Source organism: Phycodurus eques, chromosome 2 (genome assembly GCF_024500275.1).
Source record: "Phycodurus eques isolate BA_2022a chromosome 2, UOR_Pequ_1.1, whole genome shotgun sequence".
Classification (NCBI taxonomy): Eukaryota; Metazoa; Chordata; class Actinopteri; order Syngnathiformes; family Syngnathidae; genus Phycodurus; species Phycodurus eques.
In genome coordinates this window covers 32,368,830-32,393,799 of record NC_084526.1, presented here as the reverse complement: position 1 = coordinate 32,393,799, position 24,970 = coordinate 32,368,830, and the positions used below count along the sequence as shown (strand labels likewise).

The window sequence follows — 24,970 nt, the reverse complement described above, 5'->3', positions numbered from 1 at the left end:
TCCTGATGACATTCCTGTGGAGGTATGGAAGCATCTAGGAGAGGTGGCTGTGAAGTTTTTGACCAGCTTGTTCAATAGAATTCTAGTGCGTGAGAAGATGCCTGAGGAATGGAGGAAAAGTGTACTGGTGCCCATTTTTAAGAACAAAGGTGATGTGCAGAGCTGTGGCAACTATAGAGGAATAAAGTTGATGAGCCACACAATGAAGTTATGGGAAAGAGTAGTGGAGGATAGACTCAGGACAGAAGTGAGTATTTGCGAGCAACAGTATGGTTTCATGCCTAGAAAGAGTACCACAGATGCATTATTTGCCTTGAGGATGTTGATGGAAAAGTACAGAGAAGGTCAGAAGGAGCTACATTGTGTCTTTGTAGATCTAGAGAAAGCCTATGACAGAGTACCCAGAGAAGAACTGTGGTACTGCATGCGGAAGTCTGGAGTGGCAGAGAAGTATGTTAGAATAATACAGGACATGTACGAGGGCAGCAGAACAGCGGTGAGGTGTGCTGTAGGTGTGACAGAAGAATTTAAGGTGGACGTGGGACTGCATCAGGGATCAGCCCTGAGCCCCTTCCTTTTTGCAGTGGTGATGGATAGGCTGACAGATGAGGTTAGACTGGAATCCCCGTGGACCATGATGTTTGCAGATGACATTGTGATCTGCAGTGAAAGCAGGGAGCAGCTGGAGGAACAGTTAGAGGGATGGAGGCATGCACTGGAAAGAAGAGGAATGAAGATTAGCCGAAGTAAAACAGAATATATGTGCATGAATGAGAGGGCTGGTGGGGGAAGAATGAGGCTACAGGGAGAAGCGATAGCAAGGGTGGAGGACTTTAAATACTTGGGGTCAACCGTCCAGAGCAATGGTGAGTGTGGTCAGGAAGTGAAGAAACGGGTCAAAGCAGGTTGGAACGGGTGGAGGAAGGTGTCAGGTGTGTTATGTGACAGAAGAGTCTCTGCTAGGATGAAGGGCAAAGTTTATAAAACAGTAGTGAGGCCAGCCATGATGTACGGATTAGAGACAGTGGCACTGAAGAGACAACAGGAAGCAGAGCTGGAGGTGGCGGAAATGAAGATGTTGAGGTTCGCTCTTGGAGTGACCAGGTTGGATAAAATTAGAAATGAGCTCATCAGAGGGACAGCCAAGGTTCGATGTTTTGGAGACAAAGTTAGAGAGCGCAGACTTCAATGGTTTGGACACGTCCAGAGGAGAAATAGTGAGTATATTGGAAGAAGGATGATGAGGATGGAGCTGCCAGGCAAGAGAGCTCGAGGAAGACCAAAGAGAAGGTTGATGGATGTCGTGAGGGAAGACATGATGGCAGTTGGTGTTCGAGAGGAGGATGCAGGAGATAGGCTTACATGGAAAAGGATGACGCGCTGTGGCGACCCCTAACGGGACAAGCCGAAAGGAAAAGAAGAAGATTATTTTTCGCTCTGAATCGGTACAGACCTTTTGGTTGGATATGCAGGGCTGGGTTCACTGTAAAAATATTGAACTGTCACCTTGGATGATGGAGTCCATTGAGTTTGGTGTTTTTGACAAGGACAAGAATTTGTTGTCGTTATTATGGAAGGTTTTTTTCCCACAAATGCAAATACTTTTAAATCATTGGTTGAACGAGTTTGTAAAGAACAAGAAAGCCCTTAATCGTCTTTCTCTTCTTGATAGATTTTACTTAAGTTTATAATGCCATTTTGTGAATGTTTTTTCTGTTGTTGCTGGTATCTACTGTAAAGTTCGCCATACGGCTCAGGATGCTCCGTTTTAGTGCTATTTAATAGAAATGCCTTACGTTGTTTATCAGAATCATCTTTATTTGCCAAGTATGTCCAAAACAAATGTATATTTGTTCTTTCAAATTAAAACAAAAACAATAAGCAAGTCTGTATTTTTCGTCATTCACTGTAGATGGCGCTAACACACCATTTAGGAGCGAAGAAGAAGAAGAAGCAGAATAAGAAGAAGAAGAAGAAGAAGAATAAGAAGAAGAAGAAGAAGCAGAAGAAGAAGCAGAAGAAGTAGTAGAAGAAGAAGAAGAAGAAGAAGAAGCAGAAGCAGAAGCAGAATGCATCTTCTGATTGGTTGTTCCATCAGCACTGTGTTTAGAATGGAAGCTGGAAGTTGGGACGAGATCCAAGGTCTTTCTGGTCAAAGCTTTTATCTTTTGAACCATTCCATGCCGTAACTGCCATCAGCACATTTCCATCGGCTGTCGACCTGGTGTTTCAAGTCGTTTATGACGTGGATTTAACGTAAACATCCGTCCGAAAAGGTGTTTTAAACGTAATTTCTGACAGCTATGCTAAGACCAACTGCTGCACAGTAGCAAGTTACATCTTCGTAATACGTACAGCGTAAATGTCGTATGTCACACGTCCGAGCTCGTTTTTGGTCAGGCTTCACACCAGTGGGGACATACTGTCCTTGTAGACGCTTCTGCCTTGAGGGTTAACAACAACGCTAATGGCTGAACAACCAGAGTATCGTGAATGAACATTGTCAAAACACTCACAGGCTTTGTTTACTTTGTCACGCCCAATTATTAATATTGTTTATTTGAAGCGGGCTAGCTTAAATGCAACGAGACCGTGGACCTATCTCATGGAATACACGAAACTATTCACACATCAGCCAATATTAGAGCCTGTAATCCACACTACAATACTTGATTATCACTTTTCTTGTTTGTCTTCAGGTGAGCTGCAGCCTATTCCAGCTGATTTTGGATGAGAAACTGGGTATGCCCTGGACTGGTCGCCGGCTAAGCACAGGTATACTTTAATAATAATAATATCAGAATTATTTTCATGTCCACTTCATTTAGATCATGGACGTGAGTAGTGATGGCGAGACGATGCTTCATGAAGCATTGTAACACTTCAGCCATTGGTTGGAGTAATGGTTCCATCCAGTATGTGATGCGTTGTATATTTACGTCTTTTTGGCTCTTGTGAATGACTATGTATTACAAAACAATGTTTGACCAAGTAGTTTCCCAACATAAAGTGTAAAATATATTATTTTTGAACGTATTCTGTGTGCTTAAAATGTTCATCACTGGTATGGTGGGTTCTATAATGTTTTTCTGTCACTTTGGGAAAATGGCATCGGCTTAAGAGGGCAGAGGATTTAGAAATTAGTTTATCATTTTTGTGTTAAGTGATTCATTCGAAAGCAAGATTTTTTAAAATTGGGGTACAGTAATTTCTCCTCTCGCAGTGAGGTTTTATTTTACCCTGCTTTCTGTGAACACAATAAATACCCTCGCCATGAATAAAATAAGAAATGCTGGAAAATGCAGTTTTTGATAAACAAATGTAATTGACAAGCCTCAATCATATTTCCTTATGCGGTGCGGTCGTGCTTGGGGTTTGAACTCAGGCGACAACCGTACCCCAGTTTGAGTGTTGAGTGCACGAACCGCTGGGCTATCGGCCAGGTGACGGAATCACTATCTCTACTGACCAAGCTGATGTCAACACCCCAAACTATTAACCTATACAAACTACACAGTCTTTATCCAAACAGCTGACCGCAACACTATATATAAAAAAACCAAACAGACACGCACACACATTTTGAATGGAGACTGCATGAGGGGTTTAGATTTCTGTCAAACCTTAGGGCAAACTCTGAAGCGCTTCCCGATTCGGTCACGTGTTACAGCCGGGCAGCGAGACTTCGGACGTCATCACTTCTGGGTCCGGCCCTCAAATAAAGGAAGCCTCGATACACGCTTTGCGGAAACACCCCCTCCATTACTCATCACACTCCTCTAAGACTCGGCACATCTTGTAACATCACTAGATGTCAGACTTGCTTTGTCCTGGGCCATTTGTAGTTTTAGTTGCCCTCAGTGGGTTGGTTAACAGTGAAATCACAAATGTTTACTCGCTAGATGTATAACACCATGTCAAAATCACGTTTTATTGCGTACCATGGTTTTCAGGTCATGGTTCGGTTCACATTTCGGTACATAAGGGAACACAATGCACAACACTAGCAGCTTCAGTGACATCTTAAATTTAACAAACTTGGTGTCATAGGACATAAAATGAAACGACAGCTTAAATCTTTTATTTTTAGACAAGTGAAACATGGTTTGTCTTCCTTTCAGGAAATGAACAAAGCAGACAAGTGTAGGGCTGTCACTATTGAATCTTTGTAGAATAAATTATCCTGTAGATAAATCGTCGGGTACACGAGTAATCTGACTAACATGCATTTTATTCTCATTTATGAGGGCTTGACTTCTATCCTTAAACTGCATATGACGGTACTGAGTATATGGTATAAAATCTGTACAGAAGTTGAAACAAAATCAGCCTTTGCTAAATGGTTAGCATTAGACTTTACACTGATTTTACCGGCCTGATCGGTATTGGCCCATAATTAGTATTTGATGCTGATCGGCTCTAATGTCATAGTTCGCCCATTGATCGGCTCCGCAAAACACATTGAGTCCGCGTCGCCATCGTGCAGAGTATATTTGAATCCAAAAGCTAGTTTATTTTTAGCCTAGTTTATTTTTAGCACAGACACGTTGTCTGTACCCAGGTAAGGCAATTGCATCACTACACCATCAGTGATGTGGTGCAAATATGCGTTCTTTAGTATTTTTTTTTTATTGCCTCGAGGCAGAAATTTTGCATCGACTACTTTTTGTGGTCGAATTAGCTGAATTTGTTTTCTCTATACATAGCCCCAGTTAAATGCAACAGTCACAGGTTGAACAATGTGTATTTTATGCTATAAAAATGCTTCATAAATACAATTGTTATTGGTATAGCTCCATCTGAAGAGCCCTGTGGAGACATTGGTACCACACTACCTTCACATTGATAGTCCACAAGCCAGAAGCTGAGCTTCACTGTGTTTTGTTTTCGAGGCGTGCGGCTATAGTGCAATATGTTTTGTATGGCAACCCTAGTAATTACTCCATTACATAATTTCCCTCAGATATCATAGTTTATAAAGATGAATAACTAATTTTGAACAGAAGTCATTAAAAAATTAATGTGGAGGCTGGTTCTTTGTCTTCACTTTGAAACCTGATTTAGATTAAACCACGCCATGCTTGCATGCTTATTCATAATCTACAACCGTGCTTCCTTGCCACTTTGCCATGAACAATCATCAGGTGCCATAATCGCTCTTCCACTAGATGGCAGAAGGTATAATTAACGTGTATTGACCCGCTGCCATTATACAACAGAATGTAGCTTTTGTGTTTAACTCATGTCGCAGACTTCCCAACTGAGTACCGTCATTTCTTGTGTAGAATGCGCACCCATGTATAATACGCACCCCCAAAGTTGACCTCAAAATTCTGGAAAACCGTTCTCCCTATGTATAATGAATTTTTTCAATGCATAATTTTGCTTCTACCCGTATGATCAAAACATGAAGTATTATCTGTATTTTGTTAGTTTTTTTTCAAATAATTATTCTGACGTTAAGCACTTTATTTTAACACGTAATAATTTTTTTTTATTATTTACTTGCTCTTATTTTGAAATTCACAGCCCTACTTTTATTTAGTAAATTAGAAAACACACAGTTGTGCCCATATGTTTGATTACCCAGGCAGAATTTTTAAGATGGGTTAAATTCTTTAACAAAACATGAAGGACCAGGGAAATATTTTTATTTCAATGGGATTTGAATTAAACGGTCAAGCATTTCAGAAAAGCATGATCATTAAACAAAACATAACCATAAAGAAATTAATGATGGTTGTTGTTCAGTCATCAGTCATATTTTTAAAAAATAAAATAAAAAAAATCACAAATTCTGCCAGGGTATGTAAACTAATGAGCACAACTGTACATATATGCAGTCATACGTAGCTCTGTCATATTGGAATGAAAGTGTAGGCTACACACTTTTTTTATAACCACTATGTGGCGGTGGCATTTTGGAATGAACGTGTACAGCTTTTTCATAACCACTAGATGGCAGCATACATTTATAAAATGTGAATGTTTTTTTCCCATTTGCCCCTATACCAATGTATAATGCGCACGATTGACTTGACAATTTTTTTGGGGGGAAAAATGCATATTATACACGAGAAATTACGGTAAGTTCATTTGTAAGTAAACTGATAAAAGATGGTTATTTCAGTATATCTATTTTTTTGTGATATTTTGTATGTTGTGTGCAGTGATATTTTTTTTTCTTTTTTATTAAGCGGAATAAAGGTTGGGAAACACTGAAAAGCTGTAGAAAGGATCACATACTGTATTCCTCTCTCTGTAATGTAAATACACTAGACCTTCTTTTATTGCAGGGCTTACGTTCAGAAAACTACCACAATAAATGAAATATGAAAAGTAGTGACCAGTTAGTTATTATGTAAATTTATAAGTCACATTTGCAATTCAACGCCAACGTGATACTTTGGAGGGGTGCAATTATGTTATTTGTCCACTTGAGATCATCCACACACACTACACAAGCATGTCTATTATGGCTGGTGTGCTCTGCTTGAATGACGTGAACAACAGCCCATGTGGACATGGTGTGAACAGGTGATTTCATAGGTTTGGGCATTGTTAAGAACCTCGTGATTAGATTTCAATTCTTTAGGTTGCAATTAGATTCGATGTGATGTTGATTTAAATGCTCGAATATCGATTCAGTAAGAAATATAAATACACAAATAATCAAGAGCAATTTTTTACCATTTTAAAGTATTTATTTTGATGCCATATAAAAATGTCGGGTCACTTTTTTTTTTTAAACAACATCTAAAAAGTAAAAATGTACACATAACCTATTTGTACATATGGAGTACAAAAGTAAGACAAACACTGAAAAGGTAAAGAATGATTTGCAATGCATTGATGAATGTGAATGACTGAATTTTACCCACCCCTACGATTTCCTGCCTTAAAAGAACTGGGTCATAATAGTCCATATTTCACTAACAAGTTGATTTTATGTATTTTTTGCTGAAGAAAATGAGACTGGCAGTCATTTCTGATAATATCAATCCATTTTGGAGCAGTTGGTAAATAACTAATTGCCTTTGGTACACCCCCTTTTCATCGGCAACCCCCACCCCCCAGCTCTTGATGTGAGACCAAATTCACTGTATAGCCTGTGTGGCAAAGAACAGTACTATCATATAAAGTGGAAGCATTAACCTATATTTGATATATTGAAGCTGTCCGGCGGAATGTGAGGGGGGAGTATAAGACAGCTTCCTCACACTGATGGACCTGGCAATATAGTCAGCGAAAAGCATTAAGGAAACCCAGAATTCATTGTGTTTTTAACGACAGTACTGTAGTTGTATAAAAACAAGCTAAAGGTTGCTCTTGCATTTGTTCCTGTTGATATTGTTATACGGGATCGGGGGCAGAGAGGTAGAGCTTCATTAGTGACGTAAGTGAGATAAGCTGGAGAAATTATAATTACCTTTTTTCAGGCCTCTCGGCGGAAAAACGTCTGGAACTCAGGAAAGCGTGGATGATTTTAATTCATATTTCACGTTTACTGAGGTACCATAGAGACAATATCATCTTAACATCTTAAATACTAGAAAAAGTTGGTTTGGCAAAATGTGTCCCCTTTAAACTGTGGTTTAATTTAATTAAGTTTGGTTGTGTTCTTTGTATCCTCAAACAATTTGGTTACTTACCCAATGGTATGAGTTGAGGTTTCTTAGCCTAATTGAGTCATTGCAGCCATATTAAAATCATATAGCCAATAAAGGTTACTATCAGAGATGTGCAGATGAGTAATTGCACTACACTGACCTATAAAAAAATCTGCGATGCACTGAATCTACAATAAGTGAACCGCAATATAGTGAGGGATTGCTGTACTCACTATCCTTGTTCCTGAGCTGCTATTTCTCCCCCCCCCCCCCCCTTTTTTTTTTTTTTTATGTTTCCATTGTCAGACATGAGTCATTCCAATGAAGATTCTTCTCCAGCCGGCACCGTGCAGAAGAGGAACATCCAAATCATTGAGTGGGAGGACCTGGACAAAAAGAAGTTCTATTCTTTTGGAGTGTTCATCACCTTAAGCATCAGGGCCACAGTCTATCCGGCCACGCTCATCCGGACTCGGCTGCAGGTGCAGCGGGGCAAATCTCTTTACGGTGGCACCTTCGACGCCTTTGTTAAGATCCTGCGGGCGGAAGGCGTTCGGGGCCTCTACCGCGGCTTTATGGTGAACACCTTCACTCTCATCTCTGGCCAGGCGTATATAACCACTTACGAGTTGGTGAGGAAGTATGTCTCCAAGTATTGCGAGGACAACACAGTCAAGTCGGTGGTGGCGGGTGGCTTGGCTTCCATGGTGGCTCAGAGCATCACTGTCCCCATAGATGTGGTGTCACAGCAGTTGATGATGCAGGGCCAAGGGGAGCACCTCAGTCGCTTTCGCCTCAATCCGGACTTGCAGACTGGCAAGCCCAAACAAGTGTTGGGCCAAACCAGGAGCATAGTGGCCCAAATATTTGCTGCTGATGGTTTACCGGGTTTCTACAGGGGAGCCCTCGCTTCTTTACTCACCTACATCCCAAACAGTGCTGTCTGGTGGCCTTTTTATCATTTTTATGCAGGTAAGCTTAAATTCACACGTTCATAAATACACTTCTCATAAAATGGTAGGGCTATTCGGCTTTTGAAGGAAATTTCAGGATGAACCTAAAATGCACAAAAGCCTTTTACAAGTAAAGAGAATTTGACCGGCTCTAAACTCTTCAATGCAACTGTTGAATGTTTCAGCACTTCTTGCACACCTAACTCTCTAACAAGGAACTCGATGGCAAAATTCACTTCAGACAAATTTCGTGGTTCAATTAGTATTGGTATTTAAACAGTGCTGTTTGTCATGCTATTCACATTTTGACATCATGAGACAAAGATGACAACAACTGATTTAACAGTACTTCACCGTTGCGAGGCTTCAAACAGGATGTTCTCTGAAGGAAGTTGCCTTGAGTTTAATGAGCAGGTAATCAGCAGGTTGCAACAGAGATACAGCAACAGAGATACAGACTGGAATCTAGTATTTTTTGGGACTCCCACCAGGTCCCCCAGGACGGGAGTGAATTTCACTATTAATCACAGGACTGGGCAGGAGCGTGAGCGAAAGTAACCGGGAGAGAGAATGAAAAGTCACCAGTAACGGGTGGAAACGGGAACTAGGACAACAAAGTCACTTGGTTTGGACGGGAGTGGAAGCCCCGTCCCGTTACTTTTAAGATTTTAGTAAAAACAGAACAATATTGAGCGGGAGTAAAGTATTTAAAAAAAATAAAAATAAAAAAAAAACAGGGGGCCTCTAATAGGAGTCAAATGATCTTCCTTCCTGTTGTGTGTTCCTACAGAGCAGCTGTCGAATCTGGCCCCCTCCGACTGCCCTCATCTTGTTCTACAGGCCACCGCTGGTCCGCTTGCTGCGGCCACCGCCTCCACCGTCACCAACCCCATGGATGTCATCAGAGCCAGAGTGCAGGTTAGTCCCAAGATCAAGACACGGACCACCAATAGCAGTACACGTCTGAAAGGGTACATTTAAGATACTGTACAGTGTTGTGAAAACGGGTTTGCCCCGTCATGATTTATTTTTTGTTTTTGCATGTTTTTCACAAAATGTTTCCCATCATCAAACAAATTTAAATATTAGTCAAAGACAACACAAGTAAACACAAAAGGCATCATTGAGTAAGGGGGGGCAAAAAAATCCAAACTTACATGGCCCTGTGTGAAAAGGTGATTGCCCCCCAACCCAACCCCGGTAAAACATAACTTTATCATACCTCAGTTCAATTTCTCTGGCCACACCCAGGCCTGATGCCGCCACACCTGTTCTCAATCAAGAAATCCAATGCAATCCCTTTTATTTATATTGCACCATTTAAACAAACACAAGGTTCCCATAGTGCCTTACAATGCAATTAAAACACAGCAAAAATAAATAAAAAATAAGTCGGTAAAATCAACAAAATAAAATGCACTGGCCGCACAACACATATACATCACATCAGACACACTAACTGTTGTTAAAAGCCAGGGTAAAAAGATGGGTTTTAAGCAAGGATTTAAAATGAGACTGTGATGAGGCTTGGCAAAACATTCCACAGGTTTGGAGCTGCAGCAGCAAACCCTCGTTCACCCCCAAGTTTAAACCTGGCTCCGGGCTCTGTCAGGAGCAGCTGGCCAGCTGACCTGAGAGAGCGGCTGGGGATGTAGGGGTGCAGCAGCTCAGAGAGGTACGATGGGGTAAGGCCATTCAAGACTTCAAAAGCAAATAATAATAATAATATAAAAAGAATCCTAAAACGAACAGGCAGCCAGTGGAGTGAAGCTAAAATAGGTGATATATGCTCATACTTTCTTGTGTCAGTTAAAAGACAAGTCGCAGCATTTTGAACCAATCAGTTAAACACATTCACTGCCATTGACGGCTTTAGAAGTCAAATATCCATGTTAACTGGGAAGGCTGGCAGTGAACGAGTTAATAGGACCTGCCTCACAAACTGAAAATAGACCAAAAGATCCTCAAAAGCTAAAAATTGTGCCGAGATCTAAAGTCATTCAGGAACAAATGAGGGAAAGTAATTGAGATCTATCAGTGTGGAAAAGTTTTTCTAGCTATTTCTAAAGCTTTGGAAGTCCAGCGAACCACAATGAGAGCCATTATCCACAAATGGCGAAAATGTAGAACAGTGCTGAAACTTCGCAGGAGTGGCGGGCTGACCAAAATTACCACAAGAGCGCAGCGACGACTCAACCAAGAGGTCACAAGGAACCCACAACGACATGCAAAATACTCTGTGGTCTGACTAGACAAAAGTTGAACTTGGAAAGTATGTGTCCCATTAAATCTGGCGTAAAAGTAACACTGCATTTGAGGAAAAAGAACATCATACCAACAACCCTGAATTCTGCTGTTTACCAAAAAAATCCTAAAGGAGAATGTCCGGCCATCTATTCGTGACCTCACGCTGAAATGAACTTGGGTTCTGCAGCAGGACAATGATCCAAAACATACCAGCACGTCCACCTCTGAATGGTTGAAGAAAATCAAAATGAAGACTTTGGAGTGGCCTGGTGACCTGAATCCTATTGAAATGCTGTCACATGACCTTAAAAAGGTGGTTCATGCTCGAAAACACTCCAGTGTGGCTGGAGTACAATTCTGCAAAGATGAGTGGATCAAAATTCCTCCACAGCGCTGTAAGAGACTCATTGCAAGTTATCGCAGATGCCGGATTGCAGTTGTTGCTGCTAAGGGTGGCCCAACCAGTTAATAGGTTTAGGGGGCAATCACTTTTTCACAAAGGGCCATGTAGGTTGGGATTTGTTTTCTCCCTTAATAATAATAACCATTTAAAAACTGCATCTTGCGTTTACTTGTGTTCTCTTTGACTAATATTTCAATTTGTTTAATGATGGGGAAAAATTTTAAGTGCTGCAAACATGCAAAAAAAAAAAACTAAAATCAGGAAGGGGTCAAACATTTTTCCACACCATTGTATATTAGTGATTGTAAATTTGGTAGTTTACATATGGCCTGCTGTACAGTTTTTGGTATCATAATAGATTGGCAAGAACCTTAACATGGAGTGTACCATAGATTGCAGCCCTTGGGCTGCCCTGTAAAGAACCTTCGGATCAAAAATATGAATGTGATCCATAAAAGGATGTTCGTGTTTGTGTTAAGGTTGAAGGTCGCAGTTCAATCACAGAGACCTTCAGGCAGCTGATCAAGGAGGAGGGCTTCTGGGGAATGACCAAAGGGCTGTCTGCCCGCATCATTTCATCCACCCCCACCGCCATTGTCATGGTGGTCGGCTACGAGAGCCTAAAAAAATTGAGTTTACGACCGGAGCTGGTGGACTCCAGACACTGGTAGAAACCATGTGGACCGTGTCAGCACCGAACCACTATATTTGGATCGAACAGTAGCGTGCATTGACTGTCGCACCCACAGTTTTTTTTTATTTTTTTTTTTTTTTTTTTAAATGGGACAGTCATACGCTGATGAAGAGAACACAAGATCAAGAAAGGACACAAAAACTATCATACCTCACGTTATTTTAACAAAAGAGCAATGAAATTGTTTCAGACCGATTTTATTTCCTGAGTCTGAGCATGAACTGCGTTTTTGCAGTGGTTGAGAGAGTTGCTGTTCTCTACTGTAAATGTTTGTACACCAAATATACAGTGGGCCCACATCTGAAACTGATTTGTGGGTGTTGGTCTTTTATTTTTTTTGCCTTTTCCCAGGAAATCGTGACACAAGATCGATTTATTTTTTTCCCCTTGGCCAAGTCATTAAGTCGTATGTGTGTTTGTTCTTAACAGTAAATGACAAATTCCATGCAACTCAGCAATCAATATAATATCTGTCATTTATATTTTATCATTGTTTTATGGTACAAAAGAAATGGTGCAATACTGTTTATCTTGAAAGAATGTATTATGCATAATTTTCTTTTGTTGCGTTTCGGTGTTGATATTTCTTGAAAATGTGCATTTAACTGTCACAATCAGTTATTTAAATTTGTGTGCGTACGTAAATGTTTTTTGGGAAGGTGGCAATTTTAAACTACTGTATATTGATTTGTAGTCCTGTTGCACTGTGTCTCTAGGTGAATTGAGCGTTAGCAGGATTTCACCAATGAAAATGAATTACTCTGTCTATCTTAAAAATTAATGTTAAGACATTTGGAAGGTATTTGAAGAATGCATCTATTGAAAATACAGTCTCCTCTAAAAGTATTGGAACAGCAAGGTCAATGCTTTTGTTTTTGTTGTACACTGAAGATATTTGGGTGTCAGATCAAAAGATAAATATGAGACAAAAGTTCAGAATTCCAGCTTTTATTTCATGATATTTACATATACGTGTGTTAATTAAACTCAGGACAGAGCACCTTTTGTTTGAATCCACCCACTTTTCAAGTATTGGAACAAACATTATTAAATTAACTTAAAGTGAATAACATCTGCTGGTAATATTTGGTAGCATAACCCTTACTTTCAATAACTGCATCAAGCCTGCGACACCCATTGATTTCACCAGAATGTTGCATTCTTCATTTGAAATGCTTTTCCAGGTCTTTACTCCAGGCTCTTTCAGTTCTTGTTTGTTTCTGAAGGTTTCTCCTCTTTAGGAGGTAAAATGCATGCTTTGTTGGGTTAAGGTCCGGTGATTGACTTGGCCAGTCTAAGATCTTCCACTTTTTCCCCCTGATGAAGTCCTTTATTGTGTTGGCAGTGTGTTTTGGGTCATTGTCTCGTTGCTTGATGAAGCTTCTCCCAATTAGTTTGGATGCATTTTTCTGTAAATTACCAGACAAAATGGTTTTGTAGACTAAATAATTAATTCTGCATCATCAATAAAACCAGTCTAGTGAGCCTGTTGCAGAAGCAGCCATGCAAGCCCAAGCCATGCATTGCCTCCACCATGCTTCACAGATGAGCTTGTGTGTATTGGATCATAAGCAGATCCTTTCTTTCTCCATACTTTGGCCTTTTCATCACTTTGGTAGAGGTTAATCTTGGTCTCGTCAGTCCATAAAACTTTGTTCCAAAACGTTTTTGGCTCAGCTCTGTACTTTGCAAAATCCAATCTGGCCTTCAGATTATTTTTCCTGATGAGTGTGTGAATGTTTGTATCTTGTGGAATGGCCTGTATAATTGCTTCTCTCAAAATCTTGGAACAGTGGATTGTGATACCGTAACCCCTGCCCTTTGGAGGTTGGCAGTGATGTCACTGACTTGTCTTCGGGTGTTTCTTCACAGCTCTCACAATGTTTCTGTCATCAACTGCAGTTGAGACCTTTGACCGACCTGTTCGATGTCTGTTCCTCAGTACACCACTAGTATCTTTCTTTTTCAGGACATTCCAAATTGTTGGATTGGCGCTGCCCAATGTTTGTGCAATAGCTCTGATCAATTTTCCCTCTTCTCTCAGCTTCAAAATGGTTTGAATGGTTTGCTTAACAGCAAATGCAGTTTTCACAGGTGAAACCCAAAAACAAGCACTAATGTTTCAGCAATCAATCTAAAAGGCAACACCTGAGCCACTAGAAACACCCATCAGTCACATGTTCCAATACTTTTGATCACTTGAAAAATGGGTGGCTTCAAACAAAAGGTGCTCTGTCCTGAGTTGTGTAACACATTTAGATGTAAATATCATGAAATAAAAGCTGTAATTCCAAACTTTTGTCTCATATCCATTCATCCATCCATTTTCTACCACTTATCCGAGGTTGGGTCGCGGGGGCAGTAGCTTTAGCCCAGACTTCCCTCTCCCCAGCCACTTCATCCACCAGACTTCCCTCTCCCCAGCCACTTCATCCAGCTCTTCCGGGGGGATCCCGAGTCGTTCCCAGGCCAGCCGAAAGACATAGTCTCTCCAGCGTGTGCTGTGTCGTCCCCGGGGTCTCCTCCCGGTGGGATGTGCCCGGAACACCTCACCAGGGAGGCGTCCGGGAGGCATCCGAATCAGACACCCCAGCCACCTCATCTGGCTCCTCTCAATGCGGAGGAGCAGCGGCTCAACTCTGAGCCTCTCCCGGATCACCGAGCTTCTCACCCTATCTTTAAGGGAGAGCCCGGACACCCTGCGGAGGAAACTAATTTCGGCCGCTTGTATCCGGGATCTGGTTCTTTTGGTCACGACCCACAGCTCTTGACCATAGGGTTGGAACGTAGATCGACCGGTAAATTGAGAGCTTCGCCATTCGGCTTAGTTCCTTCTTTACCACAACGGACCGATACAAAGTCCGCATCACTGCAGACGCTGCACCGATCCGCCTGTCGATCTCCCGTTCCATTCTCCCCTCACTCGTCAACAAGACCCCAAGATACTTAAACTCCTCCACTTGGGGCAGGATCTCATACCCGACCTGGAGAGGGCATGCCACCCTTTTCCGACTGAGGACCATGTCTCCGATTTGGAGGTGCTGATTCTCATCCCAGCTGCTTCACACTCGGCTGCGAACTGCTCCAGTTAAGAGTTGGGGATCACGGCTTGATGAAGCCAACAGAACCAAATCATCTGCAAAAAGCAGAGATGCAATACTGAGGCCACCAAACCGGACCCCCTCTACGCCTCGGCTGCGCCTTGAAATTCTGTCCATAAAAGTTATGAACAGAATCGGTGACAAAGGGCAGCCTTGGCGGAGTCAAACCCTCACCGGGAACAAGTCCGACTTACTGCCGGATATGCGGACCAAACTCTGACTCCGGTCGTACAGGGACCGAATAGCCCGTATCAGGGGGTTCGGTACCCCATACTCCCAAAGCACCCCCCACAGGACTCCCCGAGGGACGCGGTCGAATGACTTCTCCAAGTCCACAAAACACATGGAGACTGGTTGGGCGAACTCCCATGCAACCTCGATCCGATCTCCGGCTACAGAAGCTGGCTCTAGGGACGTGGAATGTCACCTCTCTGGGAGGGAAGAAGCCCGAGCTGGTGTGTGAGGTCGAGAAGTTCCGACTAGATATAGTCGGACTCGCCTCCACACACAGCATGGGCTCGCTCGAGAGGGGTTGGACTCTTTTCCACTCTGGAGTTGCCCACGGTGAGAGGCGCCGAGCAGGTGTGGGTATACTTATTGCCCTCCGGCTCGGCACCTGTACGTTGGGGTTCACCCCGGTTGACGAGAGGGTAGCCTCCCTCCGCCTTCGGGTGGGGGGACGGGCCCTGACTGTTGTTTGTGCCTATGCACCAAACACCAGTTCAGAGTACCCACCATCTTTGGAGTCCTTGGAGGGGGTGCTGGAGAGCGCTCCCGCTGGGGACTCCATCGTTCTGCTGGGAGACTTCAATGCTCACGGGGACGATGACAGTTAGACATGGAAGGACGTGATTTGGAGGAACGCCCCCCCCCCCCCGATCAGAACCCAAGCGGTGTTCTGTTATTGGACTTCTGTGCTCATTACGGATTGTCCATAACGAACACCAAGCATAAGGGTGTCCACACGTGCACTTGACACCAGGACACCCTAGGTCGCAGTTCGACGATCGACTTTGTGATCGTCTCGTCGGACTTGCGGCCGCATGTCTTGGACTCTCACCTGGTGGTGAGTTGGCTCCGATGGTGGGGGAAGATGTCGAACATACAAACATATTGTGAGGGTCTGCTGGGAACATCTGGCAAAATCCCCTGTCAGAATGAGTTTCAACTCCCATCTCCGACAGAACTTTGCTCATGGGGACGCGGGGGACATCGAGTCCGAGTGGACCATGTTCCGCGCCTCCATTGCTGAGGCGGCCGACCGGAGCTGTGGCCGTAAGGTGGTCGGTGCCAGTCGTGGCGGCAATCCCCGAACCCGTTGGTGGACACCAATGGTAAGGGATGCCGTCAAGCTTAAGGAGTCCTACCGCGCCTTTTTGGCCTGTGGGACTCCTGAGGCAGCTGATGAGTACCAGCTGGCCAAGCGGAATGCAGCTTTGGTGGTCAGAGTTCGGGAGGGAGGAGTTCGGTGTGGCCATGGAGAAAGACTTGCAGACGGCTTCGAGGAAATTCTGGTCCACCATCTGGCGTCTCAGGAGAGGAAAGCAGTGCACCAACAACACTTTGTATAGTGGGGATGGGGCGCTGCTGACCTCGACTCGGGACATTGTGAGTCGGTGGGGAGAATACTTTGAAGATCTCCTCAAATCCACCGACACGCCTTCCCATGAGGAAGCAGAGTCTGGGTTCTCTGAGGCGGGTTCTCCTATCTCTGGGGTTGAGGTCACCGAGGTGGTTAAAAAGCTCCTCGGTGGCAAGGCCCCGGGGGTGGATGTGATTCGCCAGGAGTTCCTAAAGGCTCTGGATGTTGTGGGGCTGTCCTGGTTGACACGCGTCTGCAACATCGCATGGACATCGAGTACAGTGCCTCTGGATTGGCAGACTGGGGTGGACAAAGGAGGGTGTGTTCCAACTACAAGGATCACACTCCTCAGCCTCCGTGGTAAGGTCTATTCAGGGGTGCTGTAGAGGAGGGTCCGTCGGGAAGTCAAATCTCAGATTCAGGGGGAACAGTGTGGATTTTGTCCTGGCCGTGGAACAGGGGACCAGCTCTTCACCCTCGGTTTTAGAATAGATTTTAGATTTATTTCTGCTACTGGTCTATGAATCATTAAAAGTGTTAGGTCCTGAATACATGAAAGAAATGCTCATGCAATGTAAACCCCAGTAGGGCTCTGAGAAAACATGGTGAAGCAGCATTTAGCTGTTAAGCTGCACACCAATGGAATAAGTTGCCAACAGAAGAGACATCAGCCCCAAGCAGGGACATACTGGGTCCAAAATTCCACCACGGAATTTAGATGGCGAGGCCCTTGGTGTGCACAACCGAAGACCACATTATTTTTGTTCCTCCTGCCTTGCAAGGTAGCCCTGAATACTAACCAATGAACGTTGACTGTGATTGTAGGTCTCATCATTTTTGCTGTAAACACTGTATGCGGTGGTACTGTGGTGGAGTGGTTAGCACATCTGCATCACAGTTCTAAATCAGTTCAGTTCAAATCCCGGCGTCGCCTGTGTGGAGTTTGCATGTTCTCCCCGTGCCTGCGTGGGTTTTCTCCGGGAACTCTGGTTTCCTCCCGCATCCCCAAAACATGCATGGTAGGTTGATTGAAGACTTTAAATTGCCCTGCGATTGGCTGGCGACCAGTTTGGAGTGTACCCCGCCTCTCGCCCGAAGATAGCTGGGATAGGCTCCAGCACGCCCGCGACCCTGGTGAGGATTAGCGGTACAGAAAATGAACTGAATGGATAATACAATTGCCTACCCAGTACGGCAGCCTTACACACGGCGTGGAGTACCTGACTCCTCCCTGTCCACCGCCATATTTAAATGAACCCTGCACCTGAGATCCTGATCTCTGCATGATAAGGAAAAAAGGACAATGAGCAAGGTAATGAAGAAAAATACATTTTCTGAATGTGAAGTTGCTCAATGAAGTCAAGCTCCGTTCGGGAGTTGTCCCGAAATTCCCAACTGCCACCCCACCCTTGGCCTCAAGTGTGAATGTTTTTTAAGTCCAGGTTAAAAACGCTTCTTTTTTCTCGTACTTTTTAGACCATTCCAACTTTTAAATTGCCTTTCCTGCACTGTATGCTATTTTAATTATACTTTGTTTTCTCTTTGTTTTAAATGGTTAAAAGCTGTTATTTTTTCTTTTTTTAAAAATGCTTTTAATTATGTAAAGTACCTTGGGTTACCTTGAGTATGAAATGGACTATATAAATAAATGTGCTTTGGTTTGCTTTGCTTTGGGTGAGAAGCAGGGTACACCCTGGACTGGTCGCCAGGCAATTGCAGGGCACAAACACGCATTCCCATTCCCACCTATGGATTAGTTTACAGTCTCACTGAAAATTACATGCATGTTTTTGGGAATTTGGCAGAAAGCTGGCGTACCCAGAGAAAACCCACGCAAGGCCGGCGAGAACATGCAAACTTCACGCAGGAACCCTGCAGCCTGGGTTTGAACCCCACACCTCAGAACTGAGGCGGACATGCTAACCCACTAAAACAGTTCCACCCTTACAGTTCATGTTTGTATGAAAAACACACGAGTATATTTATTCCATCATATAATTATAAAACAAAAACAGTAAATATTGTGATACTATTGTCATAAATCAGCGGTACCTTGACTTCCGAGTTTAATTTGCTATGTGACGATCAAGCTTGTAACTCATTTTCCCCCCAATTTCAAATCAGTATTTCTCATTGAAATGGCATTGATGCATTCCTACCCCCCAAAACACCCAATGTTTTTGTTTTTAATTAAGACAACATGAAGAACTGAACCAAGTATAATTACTGTACAGCGGGACAAGCTCAGTCAAAACAACAACAGCAGTAATGTTGTGTGTGTGTGCCTTTAAGGGGTGTGGCCTAGTGAGAGACAAAGAACATGGATGGCTCACAACCCAGAGCAAAAATCAACCAAGCCACAGCTTGGAAGCTAAAAAAAAACTTTTAAGTTGGGGTACCCGGAAGTCAAGGCGACACTTCGTAATTTTCAAACATCGTATGTCTGTACTGTCGTAAACATACAAACCTGTCATTTTTTTAAGTACCTGTCAACGACACACCCAATCACTACACTACTCCACTGTGCGTCCCTGAAAAACAAAATCAGCTATTTACCATGAAATAAATCTTTATCTCTCCTCAATGCCCTTCGAACCCTGAGGCGTCTTTGCATCTCATGGAAGGGGACCTTCGTGACACCTAAGTTCATAGGTCATTATGTCAGTGAAGAAGATGAAAGTCAGATCCAAAGATGAGTGTAGGGAACATCCACTATAACAATGTTAGCATAGGGCTCCTGGCTATAGATGCCTGTGTTTAGTCCACAAAGGATTTCGCTGCTTCAACGCAGAGAGCAACATAATGGCACATCTTTCAGCTGACACTTCCTGGTGGGAAGACAGAGTGCTCGCCGCTCGCCTCTCCACGTTATTTATCAAAGCTTGTCTGGAAGAGCACTTTGTCCGAAGAGATGAATGAGGGAGGGAACATGTGTGACGTGGCCGCAGCCTAGAGGAGGAACCATGAGAGCTATTCTCAAGGGGGTATACGGTGTGTGTGTTTGTGAGTGCGTGTGCAGGACAGGAGGATGGACACATTCATGAAGATTGTGAGTTGATAGTGATGTGGTGTGTCAGCGCGAATCTCTTGTCTGTTTTGGTGATAGTGTTATTCGTACAAATTGCCAAGTACATTTGGAAGTGACGTTCAAACTGAAACATTCTTACTGGGTGGGAATTATATTTAAAGTTGAATGACACAATTACCAGTGTCGTGTTACTGAGTGTGCGTGTGTGTGTGTGTGTGTGTGAGAGAGAGAGAAGGGTGGTGGAGGGGGTTTGGCTCTCCACTTGGGATCATCAAGCACACAAGAGGAGAGACAGAGGGAGGAAGAGGCAGCAGTCGAGACGAACACTGACCAGCGAAGGCGGACGCACACACACACACACACACACTGAGGAGGAGAAATGCCAAATTTCGCAGGCACCTGGAAGATGAAAAGCAGTGAGAATTTTGACGAGTTGCTAAAGGCACTGGGTGAGAATCGTTTTTTTTTTTGTGTGTGTGTGTGTGGAGTTCTGAGCAGGTTCAGTTGGATGCTTTGTTAGTTTGAACGAGGGGTCTTTCGTGTCTAATGCAGATGAGGATACTCGAATTAGACTGGGATCAATCTATATTTCACTGTCTATGAGGATGAGGATGACGTGTGGAGGGTGTACGTTTGTTGCACAAAGTTAATAAAATATATATAATATAGAGATATCACAATTGATTTTTTTTTAGAATACAAGAGCCGAGTTGATTGTTTTCTTACTGAGATGAAAGAGTGCATCATGGGAAAACAATCCTCTGTCTTGTCCAACTGTTTGTATTAAAAGTGATTCACAGAGAGGGTGAAGAGTGTTACCGCTCATTTGCAGGACTAAATCTATCAATTTGGACAGGGGAGGTGAACAGGGGCAAAGTGGGCCAACATTTCTCGTTTGTTGTCATCTTCTCAGTGCAGCCCATGTAGCCAACATCTGCAGAGCCGACTCTGTGCTTAACAGCATATCTTGTCTCAATAAAAAAAAAAAAATAGAAAAAAAAATAAAAACCTTTTCAAATTTGGCTCACTTTTGTTATACAACTCAAGTATCAGGTTTGAGACTATCCTCTTGAAAACAGGTATAAAACTGAGGTATGCTGTAAGGAATTTGAGACTCTTGCAGGACAAAACTAAATTGTGGGATTATTAGTTTCTGGACAAGTGCAACTCAGTTTTATTTTATTTTTTTTAAGGACTGTTGAAGTGAAAGCTCAGAAAATGCTGAGGGGTGTGGTATCCCCATCCTCTGTGGTTACATGTAACAAATAATATATTTTTTAAATCATACCATATTTTAAATAAAGTGATGTGTCAAGTGAATTTGTTTGGGAGAATAATCATAATTTTAATAGTGGGAAAATTCTTGCATTTATGATGGTCTAGTGGTTCACTCGGTTCAGTTCCCACTCAGTGACAGGATGAACATGAGTGTGAATGGTCAGCTGTCTCTTATAGATGTACCATATCATATAAAAGTTATATTTTTTTTACAAAAACTGTAACTGATATTGTACAGATTCATTAAGCAATTGGTAAAATACTTTTCAATTCCGAACTAATTTTTATATTAAAAATCATTTAGTTTGTTTCTCATGTAATGTTCAAAATTTCTCAAGATGTTGAATTTTAGGTTTTCGTTAGCTGCAATCTATAATCATAGAAACTATAAAAACTCAAATCCTGAAATATTTCCGTGTCAGTAGTGAATGTATACAGTGCCGTGAAAAGTATTTGCCCCCTTCTCAAAATCTTTTTTTTTTTGCATAGTTTCCCCACTTTCCTGTTTAAGATCATCAAAATATCAGACAAAAATAACCCAAGTAAATCATTTTTAAAAAATGTCATTAAGGGAAACGCCACCTTGGATTGCGCCCTCTTATTAAACAATGAGTTAACTGTGGCTGATCAAATTTTTTGGTAAGTTGAGTTCATTTTCACTGATCACACCCAAGCCTGATTACCTCCAGACCTGTTCAATCCAGAAATCACTGAAACAGAATCTGTCCTGACAAAATCAAGTCAGACAAAAGATCTCAAAGAGCTGCAACAAAAATGCTACGATCCAAAGAAATTCAACAACAGATGAGAAAGACAGTAATTGACGTCTATCAGTCTGGAAAGGGTTACAGAAGCCATTTCTAAAGCTTTACATTCCAGTGAATCATAGACAGAGCGATTATCCTCACATGGAGAAAGCTAGGAACAGTGGTGAACCTTCCCAGGAGTGGGCGGCCGACAAAGATTACCCCAAGAGAACAGCAATGACTCATCCAGGAGGCCACGAAGGAACTCAGGACAACTTCGAAAGAACTGCAGGCCTCCCTTGCCTCAGTTAAGGTCAGTGCTCATGACACAACAATAAAGAAGAGACTGGGGAAAAAATGGCATCCACGGCGGAGTTCCAAGGTGAAAACCACTGGGGATCAAAAAGAATATAAAGGCTTGTTTTACTTTTTGGGGGGAGGATACATCTGAAAGATTCCCAAGACTTTTGGAAGAATATAGACAGACGAGACCAAAGTTTAACTTTTTGGAAGGTGTGTGTCTTGTTACATCTGACGTAAATGTAATAAAGCATTTCAGAAAAAGAACATCCTACCGAGAGTCAAATATGGTGGTGGCAATGTGATGGGCAATCTGGGGCTGCTTCTCTCCTTCAGGACCTGGACAATTTGCTGTGATTGATGAAACCATGAATGCTGCTCTTTAACAGAAAATCCTGAAATAGAATGTTCGCCCATCAGTTTGTGATCTCAAGCTGAAGCGCACTTTGGTTCTGCCACATGACAACAATCCAAAACACTCCAGCAAGACACTTTCTGAATGGCTTAAAAAAAGAAAATGTAGGTTTTGGAGAGGCCTAGTCCAGACATGAATCAGACTGAAATGTTGTGACATGAACTTAAAAAGGCCATTCATGCTCGAAAACGCTCCGGTGTTGCTGAATTAAAAAACAATTCTGCAAAGAAGAGTGGGTGAAAATATATCGCCACAGCGATATCTGTGAAAGACTCATTGCCAGTTATAGAAAACGCTTGATTTGAGTTGTTGCTGGTGAGGGTGTCTCAACCAGTTATGGTTTCGGGGTGATTTAGAATTAAATCAGGAAACAAACTTGTCTTCTGTCATTTTAAGAAAATCTTTGCAAAGAGAGACAGTCAAGAGAGGACCTTGCAGTTGCTTCGTACTTCTCTCCGGCTCTGAAGGGCACAGAAGAACAAACGCACAGCGAAACTAAGAGGTTGGTAGAGGCCTCTGAGAAGGGAGGAAAAAACAATTAAGCTCCTCGGTACATTTGAAAAAGTCACACAAGAACAAAGAACTATTAAAGTAATAAAAAACACAGAAACTAGGGGATAATATCATAAAAGAATATAAACTATATTTTGTCATAACGGGGCAATTTCTTTTTTCCACACAGGGCCAGGTACCCTGGAAAGGATTTTTTCTTAATAAATAAAATCACTGTTTAAAAACATCATTTTACTTTTACTTGGGTTATCTTTGTCTGATATTTTGGATTGTTTGATGATCTTAAGCATTAAAGTGCAGGAACTAGGCAAAACAAAACAATCACTTTTTGAATCGAACGACCAAAATAAATGAATTTTCCCCCAACATTCTAATTTATTGGGATACAGCGCTATGAGCATTATGTGCTGTACTGAAAGACGGTACACTCCCCTCGTCCCAGCAATGCAGGAAGAAGTGGACTTGGTACCCAAAACCTTGACCAAGCACAAGCATGCAACATCCGCCATTGACTAATCATAGAACAGACGCACTGCACAATAGCAGTGGTATTACAAAGTGTGTGCTTTCTCAGGTGTGAACGCCATGCTGAGGAAGGTCGCCGTGGCGGCCGCTTCCAAGCCTCATGTGGAGATCAGGCAGAACGGCGAGCAATTCTACATCAAGACTTATACCACCGTCCGCACCACAGAGATCAACTTCCTTGTTGGCGAGGAGTTCAATGAGGAAACAGTGGATGGAAGAAAGTGTAAGGTAATTTCATGAACATTAGCGTATGACCCGTGTGGAAAAAGAAAGAAAACGTGCACCATCACGGAAGAAAAGAAAAAATAGCTAGTGATGTTCTGCTGTACTGGCAATAAATCATAAGATGTTAATTCTTTCCTGTTCTGGCATCTAGAACACAATCCAAAGTGCACTGAATTCAAACTAGCCTGCTCAGTCAGTAGTTGACTTGAGGATAGAGTCGAATGATGGACAGAATCATAATCCGAGACACGATGCATACTTTTACAGAGTCTGGCCACTTGGGAGACAGAAAACAAAATGTACTGCAAACAGACTCTACTGAGCGGCAATGGGCCAAAAACCTTCTGGACCAGAGAGCTCAGAGGGGATGAACTCATACTGGTTGGTATTTTCTTTCATTATTATTAGTACTTTTGTTATTATTATTAATACATTTAATACAGATACATGTGCATAAAATGGTATTAATTTAACCATTCTGCTATGTTACGGGTCTAAATTAGCCCATTTAAAAATCTAGATATCTTTTTTTTTTTTTTTTTAAATGTAAAAAAAAAATGTTTAAGAAAGTTTGATCCCTTCTACTGGCTTTAGTTTGTTATTTTATTAACAGGAGGTTTGAACATACCAAGGGTTGCACTGAACCAGGAACGCAACAGCAGAGTTGACAAAATGTATTTTTATGGTTGTAGTATTTTGTACCTCTCGTGTAGGAATGTGGTAACCAAACCATTCGAAACTGTTCTCAGTACAATGCTGCGTGGTTCTACACCACGCTAAAGAAGAACCACAATCTACAGTATTTGTAATACGCTATTCTAGATTCATGGAAAAAGTGTTGACTCCAGCAGCTGGGGAACATTTTTTTTTCGTTTATGAAGATTATAACAAATGCAAAAACGTCCATAAAATGTTTATAAAAAAATGTTTATGTCTGGAGAAAGGACATTAACTAGATAAACAGTATAGTCCAAATTATAATGGAGCCTATCCCAGCAGCTGACTTTGGGCGAGAGGCAGGGCCAATCGCAGGTCACATACAGACTAGACAAACCTTTCACATTCCCACCTATGGACTGTTTTGTCATAATGAACCGTGCTGCCTCATACGTAAAGTTCTACATAATTTCAATTTTTGCATTTCAATGTGGTCATCTTGAAAATGTGGGGGGGGGGGAGGGGGGAAGAAGTCAAGAAGAACAAATGACATTCTTTAGACTCGGTCTTGTCCACTAATTTGTTGCCGTTTAAGAGAAGGTAGTAAAAATCATGTGCTTGCCCTGTAAAGATCAGGACACACTGGATATCGTGGACCAGATGGTGTCCACAGGGTCGTGATGACAAGCTGCT

General features: G+C 42.4%; 2 protein-coding genes across 5 annotated transcripts in view; both read left to right on the top strand.

Moving 5' to 3' along the window:
- Positions 1-2,036: 2,036 nt before the first annotated feature.
- LOC133399137 (solute carrier family 25 member 44-like) lies at positions 2,037-14,203 on the top strand. Of its 4 annotated transcripts, XM_061670346.1 has the most exons (6): positions 2,037-2,276; positions 2,700-2,775; positions 7,917-8,092; positions 8,219-8,582; positions 9,354-9,481; positions 11,693-14,203. In XM_061670346.1, the coding sequence occupies exons 2-6, from the start codon at positions 2,745-2,747 to the stop codon at positions 11,882-11,884; spliced, it is 891 nt and encodes a 296-aa protein (XP_061526330.1). In that variant the 5' UTR covers positions 2,037-2,276; positions 2,700-2,744; the 3' UTR covers positions 11,885-14,203. The 4 variants fall into 4 exon arrangements, with proteins under 4 accessions (XP_061526330.1, XP_061526328.1, XP_061526329.1 ...); XM_061670344.1 differs by having other exon boundaries at positions 2,037-2,142; positions 7,917-8,582; XM_061670345.1 differs by having other exon boundaries at positions 2,037-2,256; positions 7,917-8,582.
- Positions 14,204-19,890: 5,687 nt separating this feature from the next.
- LOC133399136 (cellular retinoic acid-binding protein 1) overlaps positions 19,891-24,970 on the top strand; it is a 13,075-nt gene continuing 7,995 nt past the window's right edge. Inside the window, exons 1-3 of the mRNA XM_061670341.1 lie at positions 19,891-20,067; positions 23,445-23,623; positions 23,888-24,001. Of these exons, the coding sequence (XP_061526325.1) occupies positions 19,998-20,067; positions 23,445-23,623; positions 23,888-24,001 (363 nt within the window). The 5' untranslated portion in view covers positions 19,891-19,997. The remainder of the gene's footprint in view (positions 20,068-23,444; positions 23,624-23,887; positions 24,002-24,970) is intronic.